This window comes from Cydia strobilella, chromosome Z (assembly GCF_947568885.1).
Source record: "Cydia strobilella chromosome Z, ilCydStro3.1, whole genome shotgun sequence".
Taxonomy (NCBI): domain Eukaryota; kingdom Metazoa; phylum Arthropoda; class Insecta; order Lepidoptera; family Tortricidae; genus Cydia; species Cydia strobilella.
The window spans coordinates 3052361-3067439 of NC_086068.1; the positions used below are offsets into that span (position 1 = coordinate 3052361).

Here is a 15079-nt window from a genome sequence, read left to right on the forward strand (position 1 = left end):
ATTATATCCTCTTTGCTTTAAGTAAACTGATAATGAGCTTATTACTTATTTTTATAGAGCATACTCGTATATACTTATACTAAATATATATACTAAACATTTTTAGCTAGTCGGCTAACATCAAATAGCGAAAAAAAACTACCCGGTTCATTTAATATTTAACAGACTTGAACAAAACAAGTGCGAGTCGGACTCGCTCACGAAGGCCAGGGTTCCGTACCATTACGGAAAAAAACAGCAAAAAAAATCACGTTTGTTGTATGGGAGCCCCATTCTGTTTTTAGTATTTGTCGTTATAGCGGCAACAGAAATACATAATCTGTGAAAATTTCAACTGTCTAGCTATCACGGTTCACGAGATACAGCCTGGTGACAGACAGACAGACGGACAGACGGACAGCGGATTCTTAGTAATAGGGTCCCGTTTTTACCCTTTGGGTACGGAACCCTAAAAAAAGATAAGGGGCGACCGTTTTGTTATCCGTTTTGTCTCGGGCAAACTACTTTCGTATGTCCGGATTTTCTTCTCTACGGTCGCAATTTTCAACCGATTTTCGTAAAATATTGTGAGCAGGTCCAGTTAAATAGATTTTTTCTGTCATTTCGGTTTTAGTGGGAACGAGCTCTATTACTAAGACTACGCTGTTTGTCTGTCCGTCTGTCACCACAGGCTGTATCTCATGAACCGTGATAGATAGAGAGTTAAAATTTTCACAGATGATGTATTTATGTTGCCGCTATAACAAAAAATATTAAAAACAGAATAAAATAATTTTTTAAGTGGGGCTCCCATACAACAAACGCGATTTTTTTGCGGTTTTTTTGCGTAAAGGTACGGAACCCTTCGTGCGCGAGTCCGACTCGCACTTGTTACCTATGTTAAGGGGCCCACTGACTATCAGTCCGCCGGACGATATCGGCCTGTCAGTTAGAACAAAAATTTGACAGTTCCGAACAACTGACAGGCCGATATCGTCCGGCGGACTGATAGTCAGCGGGCCCCTTTAACATACAGAAGGCTTACATTAAAAAAAAAAAATTATACCTTCTAGGTAAAATAAAATCAATCAGAGCCACAAAAACCTAGCCACAGTCCCGTTTTATTAAAATAAATCTTGCCTATTCCATCATCTTCGGTACCCTTTCCAAACATATAACCATATTACCACATAAACCCATTTAAATAACAACCTTACCCCCACTTACACGAAGACGAATTTTACTTTACAAACAATTCCTTCCTCAAACACAAGCTTATAGCATAAACAAACAAATGAATATAAACGCTATTCTTTGAGCACACAGTCTTATTTTATCTGACACTGATCCTTTCTAATATTACGTTGCGAAAAAATGGGATCGTGACCGATCAAAAATCAACCCTATTATTATAAACTGATGATCGTTTTTTGTTTTACGTCGTCATTTCGATATTTTCTATAAAGAAAATGTCTGTAGAATCCTAAGGTTGTAAGAATGTATAAGTTTATATGTCTTTTGTTTTTTGAGCCTCATGCATATTTGAACGAAATATTTTTATTCGAATGTTGGTTACCGTTATATAATGTTACAAATGCATTTCCGTTATCATTTATATGCTTAAAATAATAAATAAAAAGTACAAAAATTTGCCCGCGAAAAGCTGGTGGGGGAAATGCAACGCCATTGGTCGAAACGTCACGTGACGTCACTCGTTTTGACAGATTAATTGTGCGTCGCACCGATTTTGAGAAATCTGGTATAAAAATGTATTTCATTGGTGATTTAGGTAATGAAAATGGTTACCTAAAAATAATATGAAATGAACAAACCATGAACCCGGGGTATGTCCTTAAACTACGTCCGGACCCGGGTATGTCCTTAAAGTACGTCCAAAAGAGAGGTATGGGCACTGTGAATGTCATCTCGCTTTGTGTGGTAGGGCACAACACAGCGAATGTCATTCCAGATCTAGAGCAGAGCCCAACTGGGGAAGTACCTCCACCTTACAGAAAACCGCAGCCAAATAACACTAGACCCTAATCATAGTGTTGTGTTCCTGCCGGTGAGTAAGGTTGCCAGAGCTCAACGAGGGTGCGGTGTGTTGACGACGGGGGACCTACGGAACTCACGGTACTGCATTTGGACTGTATGGACGCGGCGTACAGGTGCGGCGATCAGGGAGACCCGATGAAACGGCTGTCCGCTGGCCGCCCGCAGGTCAGTAGGGTTCCCGAACCCAGGGATTACTTAATCTCCGCCCTGGGAGGCTGAACCACCAACCTCGCGTAAAATCCTTGATGTAGTAGTCGTGCCGGAGAAGGAGACCGGAGTGGACCCGGCTGCTGCACCAGGGGGGGACCGGGGGCCCTTCCGTACGCCGTGCCTGTGAACCGCACTACCCTACATATTCCTTTGGCAGATCTGTTCTGTTCTCTTGTCCCTTAAGCCGTCAACGCCCCGAACCCTCTTTGTACACTCAACAACAACAACACATGGCAAATAAGGGTAAAAAAAGAAATGGTTTCTCAGCGGCATCCCCTTCCACACAAGTGGACTTCTGCAATATCAGGGGATTACACTCAAATTTGAGCGCAGTCCATTACCACCTGGAATCTGCGCAGCCGACCATCCTATTTCTAACGGAGACGCAGATATCCTGCCCGGCGGACACTGCATACCTACTATATCCCGGCTATACACTTGAACACAAGTTCATGAGACGCGCTGGTGTATGCATGTATGCCCGGCAGGGGGTCTGCTGTCGCCGCCTCCATGCCTTTGAAGACAGGGACCTGTCAGTTCTGTGGGTGCGTGTGGACTACAGCGGCCACACTCGTGTCTACGCGTGCCTGTACAGGTCTCATAGCGGAAACACGGAGACAACCCGGCTCTTCGACAACCTGCAATCGACGACTGACAAACTTCTAGAGCAGTACCCTTCCGCAGAGCTGGTGATTTTAGGGGACTTTAATGCCCACCACGTTGAGTGGCTTGGTTCCCGGTCCACCGACCACGCGGGGAGGTCTGCTCACGAATTTTCTCTGGCCTATGGATTCTCGCAACTGGTACATTCTCCCACGAGAATACCAGACATCGAGGATCATACTAGCTCTTTACTGGACCTCCTGCTGACTACACGTCCGGACGGATATTCCATCTCAGTGAATGCACCTCTCGGTTCGTCCGATCACTGCCTCGTCCGGACACAGGCGCCTTGCGCGCGGCCCGATCCACCACGGCCAACTAGCTCGCGACGCGTGTGGCAATATAAATCAGCAGATTGGGACGGACTGCGTGAATTCTACGCTTCGTACCCATGGAGGCAGCTCTGCTTCACATCAGAAGATCCTGACTCCTGCGCAGCCAATGTTGCCGAGACCATACTGCTGGGAATGGATTGTTTCATTCCCAACACGGTAATAGCAGCGGGAGCAAAGCGACGACCTTGGTTTAATCGGCCTTGTAAAGAGGCTACAGTTCGCAAGCAAGCCGCTTACAGGGCTTGGACCAAGGCCGTAGCTAATAAGGATCCGAACGTTTCTGATGTGAAACGCGACTTAAACGCTGCCTCGAGGTCCAGTAAAAAAGCCATTGCCAGGGCTAAATACGATTTCGTCGGCAGAATTGGCGACAAGCTAGCGGGCTATCCCTCTGGGAGTCGCGCGTTCTGGTCGCTCGCCAAAGCTGCCGAGGGAAATTTTTGTCAGTCGTCGTTACCACCTCTGCGAAAAGCTGATGGTGATCTGGCCCACAGTGCAAAAGAGAAAGCCGATCTTCTTGGTACTCTTTTTGCCTCGAACTCGACCTTGAACGACGACGGTAGCGCCGTGCCGCCCACCATCCCGCGGTGTGCATACTCCATGCCCGAAATCTCATTCACGCAGAGGGATATTCGGCGGGAGTTGCTATCCCTAAACGTTCATAAGTCGAGCGGGCCAGACGGCATTCCAGCACTTGTGCTTAAGCAGTGTGCTCCTGAGTTATGTTCCGTGTTGGCGCGTCTCTTCACACTCTCTAGCAACAAACGGCATGTTTCATATTCGTGGAAGACGGCCCTTGTGCACCCTGTGCCTAAAAAGGGCGACAGATCGGACCCATCGAATTACAGGCCTATCGCTATTACCTCCCTTCTCTCTAAGGTCATGGAGCGTATAATCAACGCAAAGCTCCTGAGATACCTAGAAGAACACGACCTGATCAGCGACCGTCAGTATGGTTTTCGCCACGGTCGCTCGACTGGTGATCTTCTAGTGTATCTCACTCACCGCTGGGCTTCGGCCATTGAGAGTCAAGGTGAGGCATTGGCAGTTAGCCTAGATATAGCGAAGGCGTTCGATCGGGTCTGGCATCGGGGTCTCCTGTCGAAGTTACCATCTTATGGATTGCCGGAGGGACTATGCAAATGGATCGCTAGCTTTTTGTCTGGCAGACGCATACGAGCCGTAGTAGACGGAAGCTGCTCCAATAGCATGGACATTAACGCTGGCGTTCCGCAAGGCTCTGTGCTATCCCCAACGCTGTTTTTGCTGCACATCAATGACATGTTGTCTATCGACGACATTCATTGCTATGCAGACGACAGTACTGGGGATGCCTATTACGCAGGCCGTGCCAACATCCCTCGTTCCGTGGTGCTAGAGAGTCGTGAAAAGCTTGTGTCGGATATTGAGGGCACTCTATCCAGAGTTTCGGTGTGGGGCCGGGACAATTTAGTGCGATTCAACCCCACCAAGACACAAGTTTGCGCGTTTACCGCTAAGAAAACCCCATTTACTGTGGTCCCACAGTTCGAAGGCACAGCCCTTACCATGTCAGGGAGTATTGGGATCCTCGGTGTCGACATCTCCAGTGACGTCCAATTCCGTAGCCACCTGGAAGGGAAGGCTGATCTGGCATCCAAAAAACTCGGTGTGCTCAATAAAGCACGGCGATACTTTACTCCGGGGCAAAGACTGCTGCTATATAAATCGCAAGTCAGACCCCATATGGAGTACTGCTGTCACCTTTGGGCAGGAGCACCTGGATGCCAGCTTGGACCCTTCGACTCAGTCCAAAGGCGCGCTGTACGAATCGTCGACGATCCCAAACTCACAAGCGGTATCGAACCTTTAAGTCTAAGAGAGACTTCGCCTCCTTGTGTGTGTTCTACCGCTTGTACAATGGGCTGTGCTCTGAAGAATTGTTTGACATGATGCCAACGGCCGCTTTCTATCACCGCACCGCTCGCCATCGGCAGGGTGTTCATCCTCACACCCTAGCACCTAAATGGTCGCGTACTGTGCGGTTTAAGAGGAATTTCCTCCCGCGTACGCTTCGGCTGTGGAATGAGCTCCCTGCCGAGGTTTTCCCGAGGGGCTACAGTATGGGGTTCTTCAAAAAAGGAGTGTACAGGTTTTTAAAGGGTCGGCAACGCGCGTGTAATATCTCTGGTGTTGCAGGCGTTCATAGGCTACGGTAACTGCTTACCATCAGGCGGGCCGTATGCTTGATTGCCACCGACGTGGTATAAAAAAAAAAAAAAAAATGAACAAACATAAGTATTTGAACGGGTGCTAAGTGTGAAACAGCACCTGTTTATGTTATGACAATAATTATATTATTATAAAAGATACACTGAGTGGAAGTTCGGTGGAATATAACCCTTTTGAAGTGAAAGTCACGTGAAAGTAGGTACATATTGTTCCTCAAAGAAAACAAACACCACAAGTAAAACAATGACGGAGTGTTCGTGTAGACAATATTCTGCCATTCATCTATGCTTTTATGATGTTTACTTATATTTATATTTCGCTACATATTGAAAATACTTCACGTTCTCTGACATAAAAGGAGCTATGTGCAAGGTAATAAATATACCATATGATATGATCAATGTATAATATGTATTTATGTATACATTTATTTATTTTAGGGGATTAATTTTTTAAAACGCTTTTTAAAAAAATCAATTCCCGCACTCACAAAAATGATTGATCTCCATACAAATTTTCAACCCCTTTTTCACAATCTTGGGGGATGAAGTTCGATAAGCGCTAAAATTAGTTTTCTTCTCTTTTTATATCTTTTTAAGAAGTATCAAGATCAAAGCTTAAAATAAAATTTGAACCCCATACTAACTTTCAACCCCTTTTTAACCCTTTAGGGAATTAATTTTTGAAAACGCTGAAATTATTTTTCTTGTGTTCTAGTAATATTACGTTTGTACAAAGACTCAAGTCTCGCACTCAAAAAAATATTTGATCTCCATACAAACTTTCAACCCCGTTTTCACCACCTTGGGGGATGAATTTTCAGAAACGCTAAAAATAGTTTTCTTTTTTACGAAATTTCCAGTTCCTAGCTTAAAATAAAATTTGAACCCCAAACCCCAAACAAACTTTCATCCCCTTTTTAACCCTCTTATGGGTTAAATTTTCAATAACATTGAAATAACTTTTTTTGTAATTATAATATTATGCCTTCCTAAGAGGTTAAAAAGTATTTGCAATGAATTTTTCAACCCCTTTTAACCCTTTTAGGGGATGAACTTATAAAAACTTCTTATCACGTGTACACTTTATAAATGCAACCTGGTGTGTAAATTTCAACTTTCTATCTTTTATAATTTCGGCTCTGCGTTGATGAATCAATCAGTCACGACACACCCATTTATATGTATAGAAAATTGATTGATTAAGTAGTAAATGTTTATCTTACTTTTTATCACGTCTTGTTTTGGTTTTATTATTCTAGGAAATACATGAATAGGCAAGGAAATAATAGAACATTAATGCCGATGATAGTAAAATAAAGGATTGACGTATTTGGGTCAAACACAATGAAAAAGAAGGTCACTTCTGTGGACAATACAATAAAAGTTAACGACTGGGCTATAATATATCCCGTTTTTACAAGCTTTTATTTAACTTTCCCTGTTAGTTATTTTGTTAGTGTGGGTCAAATTTTGGAAGCTAAATTGGACCCACTTCTCAACTTCGGATGACAATTCAATATTATCATGACATAGAGCTGATCTGATGATGGAGACAGGAGGTGTCCATTTGAATTCTGTGATAAAACAACGCGAACTAATAGTGTTTGGGGTTGTTAGATTGTCTCGATGAGTATTAATTGCCTGTGGAAAGAAAAGTACAGTCAGCGATAAAAGCTTGTACAAAACATACTTATTTGAGCCTCAAGCATTGAAAAAATGTATCGCGCCGGTGTAAGGGTGCTGATGCTGCGTAAAAATTAGCTTTAGATTCCCTTAACTTTGTGATGTCTACAGGAAAGTATAAAAAAAGTATAAAAAGTTTTTTTTTATATACTATAAAATAGTCCGGAACACCAGGCTGCGCTCCAAAACCCAAATCGTCGATGTAGCTCGGATGGCGGCCAAGCTAAAATGGGACTGGGCTGGTCACGTCTGCCGAATGCCAAATGAGTTGTGGGGCAAAATCGCCACAGAGTGGGAGCCCGAAAACTCAAATCGGGGACATGGCAGACCCCGCCGGCGATGGTGGGATGAACTAGACTCCTTTTTGAAGGAGTGGCCAGACACATCACTGGACAGAGATCTGTGGAGAAATTGGGGGGAGGCCTTTGCCCAGCAGTGGGACACGTAAGGCTCCAAATAATAATAACTATAAAATTTGTATGACCCATTTAGATGGGCGAGATTTGCACTAGGAGTAGGGTAAACTTGCATTATTTGGTGACACGCCTAATTCGGTGATACAAGTTTTGAAGCATGACACCCAGGAAAGCTAGTGAATTAGGGCCTTTTAAATGCTCACGGCTTCTCGGCTTCGGCGGCTTTGCCGTGATGCCCATTTAAAAGGATAGGTTTTTGATGCTCTCTTTAACCATCTATCAATCGTGAACCTTGTTGGTATGCACGAAAGTTGGTATTGGGCTGTAGCAGAGCGCGTCACTGGACGTCTATAGTGGTCAAAGGGTTAACCATACTTTTTGTCTTCAGGTGGAGATGCTATACCAACGCTACTTTCTCCGCATGAACCAAACCAACATGACACACCTTCTGGGACTGCTGCTGGCCGTGTCCATGGCGCTGATGCTGTGCCACATCCGAGGGTTGCTGCTGGCGCAAGAACAGCTCGCTGAGGAGCTGGCTTTAGCTGACAGGTATACTTGGTTTAAAAGTTAACATGACACTCCTGGGTCCGCTCCTGTGTCCATGGCGCTGATGCTGTGCCACATCCGAGGGTTGCTGCTGACGCAAGAACAGCTCGCCGAGGAGCTGGCTTTAGCTGACAGGCATACTTGGGTTAAAAGTTAACATGACACTCCTGGGTCCGCTCCTGTGTCCATGGCGCTGATGCTGTGCCACATCCGAGGGTTGCAGTTGGCGCAAGAACAGCTCGCTAAGGAGCTGGTTTTAGCTGACAGGTATACTTTAGGTTAAAAGTCAACATGACGCACCGCCTGCGTCTGCTGGTCGTGTCCTTGGCGTGATTCCAAATGCCACCGCTTTTTTGCCCCTCAATTTCGTATTTCGTCTATTGAGTCTCCAATATTAATTATATTTTTTTCTCCAGCAGCTACAACACGCTGATAGCAGACCTGGATCTCCTCTACTACGACTCGAACCTCCGGACGACGACGGAGCCGTACGGCGCCAACACGACCAGCGCCTTACGCCGACTGCACTACGAATACCAGCGTAACGCGCACGCCGCCAACGTCGGCGTGCTAGGCGTCGCCGCTCTCGTTTATGCATGTAAGTGTATATGTTAGCGCCACTAGCGCCCTCCGAATACCAGCGCACCGAAATTTACTAGATTTACGATGACAGTTATTCAGTATGACCTACCTTTACACCTCGCAATCACCGTTTATCACCGTCGTGATATAAAATAATTGCAAACTATTTAATGTTGTACATTTGTCGACAGGCCTGCTGCTCTGCCTCAGCCGGCCCGCAATAAATGAGATCTACCTACTGACCATCTCGTATGTCGTCCTTTCGACCTTCCTACTGATTGAGCTGGCTGTCATCGGCACCTCCTGCGTCAGGTGAACACAGTTTCCCTTATTTTACCTCATACCTGCTGACCATATCGTATGTCGTCCCTGCATGCGACCTTCTTACTGATTGAGCTGGCAGTCGTCGGCACCTCTTGCGTCAGATAAACACCCTTTCCCTGATACTAAGTTATCTTTCCCTGATGGTGGTAATCATGAACGAGACTTACCTACTGATAAACTCAAACGTCGTATTAGTGACCTTCCTACTAATTGTGTTCGCTATCGTTGGCACATCTTGCGTCAGGTAACTCAGGTAAACACTGTTTCCCTGTCAAATAAACCCACTTGTACAAATTCCCTCAAAACGTTTTAGTGGACAACATTGCCCGCAACTAAACGCACTGTCAACGCCACTCCACAAAACTTCTTCATTGCCACCCAACCCAATCGAAAAGTCTTAAGCGCCATAAACCCGCTACTATCATAGGACTTTTTAGAATCCCTACTCTTCTCAAACTAAAGGCCGTAAGCCGTACTTACGAAAAGTCTTAAGCGCCATACATCTGCTACCATCATAGGACTTTTTAGAATCGCAACTCTCTCCATACGAAAAGTCTTATGTGCCGTACTAACAGTACCATTCATAACTAACCATCGGTGGACTTTGTGCCTTCGTAATAAGATTTATTTTTGGTCAAATTAACAGTAAACTATGGTACGCTTACGTGGATTAACTATAAGTCATTTTAGAATGTAAACAAAACTTCGCTTTCAAAGGATAAATCAGATTCGAATGCGGAATTCGCAACTTGCTTAATGGTGTTAGGAAAAGTTGACTGGTTTTAAGTCTAACATGGTTAACGTTAATAAATTCGAGGGCATAACTAGGTTTTAGGATTTCGGGGAATTATTTTGAAGTCGTGATTTTGCGTTTAAAAACACGGCTTTGTTTGAAAATTACGGATTGGATTAAGGTGCGTTAGTTTCATAGAGCGGAGTTTAATAAAAATTGTACCCCTTTTTTAGATCACAATACGGGTGTTAAAAATTTAATCTTGTGGATTTTATCTAGTAGCTTCATCGATTCGAATCCTGATTTTTATTCTTTCGCCCGAAAGAAAAAAAAATCACGAATATAGTCCTAAAACGCACTAAAAATATGAACAGTATTCGATGAGTTCGATCAAATATAAAATTACACATTTTTAGAAGCAATATATATACAAGATATATACAGTAGTACTACGTAAACGAAATTAATAACTAGCTTAAATCTAAAATAGGCCCTTGAGGCATTGTACCAAGGATGCTGGCGGCATTTCCCCGCTGTATCGCAATGCTGATACGTTGTGCGAGAAAGCCGCCATCTCATTTATTGAAGCAATATTAGTTTAGCCGATGCAAGTTTAGCCGACCGGTCTGGCCTAGTGGGTAGTGACCCTGCAAGCCGATGGTCCTGGAAAGGGCATTTATTTGTGTGATGAGCACAGATATTTGTTTCTGAGTCATGGGTGTTTTCTATGTATTTAAGTATTTATATATTATATATATCGTTGTCTGAGTACCCATAACACAAGCCTCCTTGGGCTTACTGTGGGATTTAGTCAATCTGTGTAAGAATGTCCTATAATATTTATTATTATTATTTATTATTAATATTCATATTTTTAGTTTTTTTGCAAAATTTGTTACAAATTTTTAGTGCGTTTTAGACCTATGTTCATGATTCTTTTCTATCGAGCGAAAACAAGAAAGCCGGTTTCGATTCAATGAAGTTACTAGATAAAGGACTCAAGATAACTATTTCAATTTTTCGCAACCGTATTGTGTTTTTTTTTAGGAAACAAATAGTCACATACAAATATGTTTAAACTTGCAATACAATTTGATCTATAGTACGATTAAATATAAAATACAATAAAAAATATATTTAATTTAGTCCTGAAACCTCTTAAATCACTATTAATCATACTTGTTGGCGGACTATCTTTAATGATAGTCAGTTTAATGAGCTGCTAATATCGAGTACATGAGAGTTGGTCCCAAACTACCCAAAGTGTAGTTAGGTCTAATCGCGCGGAATGTAAACGGGCGAAGTTAGTTGTTTAACCATAAACTTGACCTGCAGTTAAAGTACCGTATGTGGTCTCCTAAAAATACCTTTCCTCGAACATTTGTGGACATGGCCCACCGGATTAGCAAACTGAAGTGGCAGTGGGCCGGTCATGTTAGCCGTAGAACCGATAACCGTTGGGGTAGACGAGTTCTCGAGTGGAGACCGCGTATCGGCAAACGTAGCGTAGGACGCCCTCAAACTAGATGAAACGATGACCTTCGTAAGGTGGCTGGCAAGAGCTGGATCAGAGTTGCCGCAAATCGTGCTCAATGGCGTGCAATAGGAGAGGCCTATCGCCACTATACTTACTCAACCTCGTATCTGCAACACTCATTTGATGACAAAAACACCCGTATTCCGAATGAACGAAAAGCGACATTTCCATCAAATGATTGTTGCAGATATGAGGGTAAGTATAGCGACGCTATTTCCAGCAGTGGACGAGAGTAGGCTAATGATGATGATGATGAACATTTGTGGACATATTGTCATTGGCGTATTACGCAAAAACAATAAAATTAAATACATTGCCAACTTAGATCTTGGCCGCAATATACCAGTATCTTCACAAGCTTAAAGTTAAAGGCTGCATTCACCAGAGATGTCCGAGGATGCGTAGCGAAAGCGAGGGATTTGTTTGTTGAGAACCAGTCAAGTAGATTTGTAGCCCACCATAAACCATACTAAATTTACGGTGGGGAATTTAAAAAAACGTGAGGCTGTGACAAGGACAAACAATAACAGCGCATTCTCTGCTACTCCTACTGAGAGATACCTACATAAGACTATGCCGTTCGGTCATTTCCCCCCCCCCCCCTCATGCCCGATCCAGTTATACTAGATTCATGTTTTAGAACAATTTTTTTTAACTGTGTAAATGTCATTGGCATAGTAAAGCCTGACCAGTAATATATGATCATTGTCAAGAGGGGCGCTGTTATTCTCATGTATAGGGTGACAGTTCAGTATGAACAAAGATAGATATAACTCCGTAATAGATGGATACAGTCTAAGGAAAAAACGTGCCTCGAAAATCAAGAAAATTTGATTCTCGATCAGATGGCGCCACTAGTTTTGGCCTACACTCGTATAGAGGGCGTTGACTGTTTCGTTTGTTATTTATAATTTTAACGCATACCAGTGAAAGAACATGGGTCAAAATCATATAAAAATAATTAATGCAAATAAAAAAATAATTTATCCATATTTAAATACATTTTAACGTATTTTTTTAAATCTTCATTTTTATGAAATAAAACTATGAAAACGGATTATATCGCGTATATTGAATTTATAATACATCCCGACGTTTCGAACTCTTTACAGCGTTCGTGGTCAACGGGTGACTGAGGAAAAATTACAAAATGCAAAAATACCCACATACTAAAATAATGAACAATCATAGACTACAAACTTTAAGGCTGGTTGTACATGCAAAATCGGTTCATAAGGCTAGTTATACACTATAATTATTTTTCAAGTAAAGATATATATATATATACGTGATAAAAAAAACTATGCCGGCTCCAACCCTACACCACGGACCCGAGAAGATTTAATTCCCTCCTAAATTGTAGGAGGGTATCCCAATATGGGATGGGATGGGGCAAACGAGCTCAGGATACCGCGGGTCAACCAGAGGTCCCACATTAAGATCCCCACAGTTGAGCGCAGGCCTGCCATTCTGCCTTTTGTCAGGGGGGTCACGGACAGGATCGGCCACATCTTGAAGCGTGCTTCTATAAAAACATATTTCAAGCCAATGAAGAAGATGTCACAATTCCTGAGGCCTGTAAAATGCAATACCCCTCTACAGACTGCAGGAGTGTACAGGCTGGACTGTGAGTGTGGCCTATCATATGTCGGGCAGACGAAACGGAGCATTTCCACTCGGGTGAAGGAACACATAGCTGATGTCAAGCACCGTCGACCTAGGTCTGCTGTCTGTGAGCATGTCATGGATAAAGCCAATCACTCAATCAAGTTTGATAAGCCTCTGGTTCTTGCCAAGGAGAAGCGTTACATACCCAGAATGCTGCGCGAGGCCATTGAGATTAAGAAATATCCAAACTTTAATAGGGAAGATGGCTTTTCTCTACCACCAGCTTGGGATCCTGTAGTCCACCTGATAAAGGAGCAAGCGAGACATAGACTGTGAGACCGTAGTGTTGGATGATGCTGGACATTCTGATGTTTTGAAAAGATGTGTCCCGCCGAGTTTGTTGCCGGTCCCATATTGGGATACCCTCCTACAATTTAGGAGGGAATTAAATCTTCTCGGGTCCGTGGTGTAGGGTTGGAGCCGGCATAGTTTTTTATCACGTATATATATATATCTTTACTTGAAAAATAATTATAGTGTATAACTAGCCTTATGAACCGATTTTGCATGTACAACCAGCCTTAAAGTTTGTAGTCTATGATTGTTCATTATTTTAGTATGTGGGTATTTTTGCATTTTGTAATTTTTCCTCAGTCACCCGTTGACCACGAACGCTGTAAAGAGTTCGAAACGTCGGGATGTATTATAAATTCAATATACGCGATATAATCCGTTTTCATAGTTTTATTTCATGAGTCTTCATTTTTAGTTTTAAAGTATGTCGATAGATGGCAGTGAATTTACAGTGGTTACAAAATTTACTATGACAGTACCGCTCTATCTTATTATATCCTCATTGGTATGAAAAAATCAGTTCCAGTGAAATTCCGCAACAAGGCGCGTGATTATATATTACTGGTCAGGCTTTGATAAAGTCGATATATCAATAATAATAACTTTCTAATTTCGAACATCTCCGAAAAATAAAGAAATTTAATTTGACCTCTTCTCTAAGTAGGTACTTATTAGTCGAGATGACTTTTTATTCGCTATTAAATGTCAATTGCAAACAGTATGATCAAATGCCGCAATGGCGGTCGTAACATGCGGTTCCTGTGTACATCATAGAGAGCTTATGACTATACATAATTAGGCATTATGTAGCAGTCTATACTATTAATGAAAAAATATCTAAAACAACTATTTCCCACAGGTCAATGAGCATCGGCGCCGGCGCCTGCGTGCTCTTCACCTATCTGACGTACGCGACGTTGCCAGTCCGCCTGCACGAGGCGAGCGTGGCCGGAGTCCTGCTGGCGGCCGTCAACCTAGCTGGCAACCTGTACCTGGCCCGCGACAGCGACTTGCAGGTGTGTAGCCAACTACTGACGCACGCGACGTTGCCAGTCCGTCTAGAGGCGAGCGTGGCCGGAGTCTTGCCATCAACCTAGCTGGCAACCTGTACCTGACCCGCGACAGCGACTTGCAGGTGTGTAGCCAACTACTGACGCACGCGACGTTGCCAGTCCGTCAAGTGGCGAGCGTGGCCGGAGTCTTTCCATCAACCTAGCTGGCAACCTGTACCTGGCCCGCGACAGCAACTTGCAGGTGTGTAGCCAACTACTGACGCACGCGACGTTTCCAGTCCGTTAAGAGGCGAGCGTGGCCGGAGTCTTTCCATCAACCTAGCTGGCAACCTGTAGCCTGGCCCGTGACAGTGACCTGCAGGTGTGTAGCCAACTATAGATATACCATTTATCTCAAGCGATAATGCCGCGGCAGCGGCCGGCGTGAGCCAGAACCAACTTTAAGTACTATTATAATGGTAGCAAACAAAAAAGAATTTTTTACGTTAAATGCGTCGTCTAGTAAAAACTACTACTACTAAAAACGGGTGACACCCGTTGACCGCGAACGCTGTAATGGGTTCGAAACGTCGGGATGTATTATAAATTCAATATACGCGATATAATCCGTTTTCATAGTTTTATTTCATTTGTTAACATACGTTCTTAAACAGATGTACTGCAACCTGATCGTGCTGACGGCGTGCAACGTAGCCGGCGTGATGACGCACCAACCACGAGAGCTGGCGCAGCGACGCGCCTTCTTGGAGACCAGGGACTGTGTCGAGGCGCGCCTGGTGACACAGCGGGAGAACCAGCAGCAGGTACTGTGGCACAGAGCGTTTT

At 43.6% G+C, this 15079-nt stretch overlaps 1 protein-coding gene across 3 annotated transcripts in view; it reads left to right on the forward strand.

Annotated features, from left to right (window-relative positions):
• The window catches only part of LOC134754539 (adenylate cyclase type 6), a 364633-nt gene that overhangs the window by 261391 nt on the left and 88163 nt on the right, over positions 1-15079 (forward strand). For 2 of the 3 annotated variants that reach the window (XM_063690838.1, XM_063690837.1), the window contains exons 6-10: positions 7943-8106; positions 8520-8701; positions 8877-8997; positions 14101-14257; positions 14908-15057. In XM_063690838.1, the coding sequence (XP_063546908.1) occupies positions 7943-8106; positions 8520-8701; positions 8877-8997; positions 14101-14257; positions 14908-15057 (774 nt within the window). The remainder of the gene's footprint in view (positions 1-7942; positions 8107-8519; positions 8702-8876; positions 8998-14100; positions 14258-14907; positions 15058-15079) is intronic. The other variant, XM_063690839.1, reaches the window with a different exon arrangement.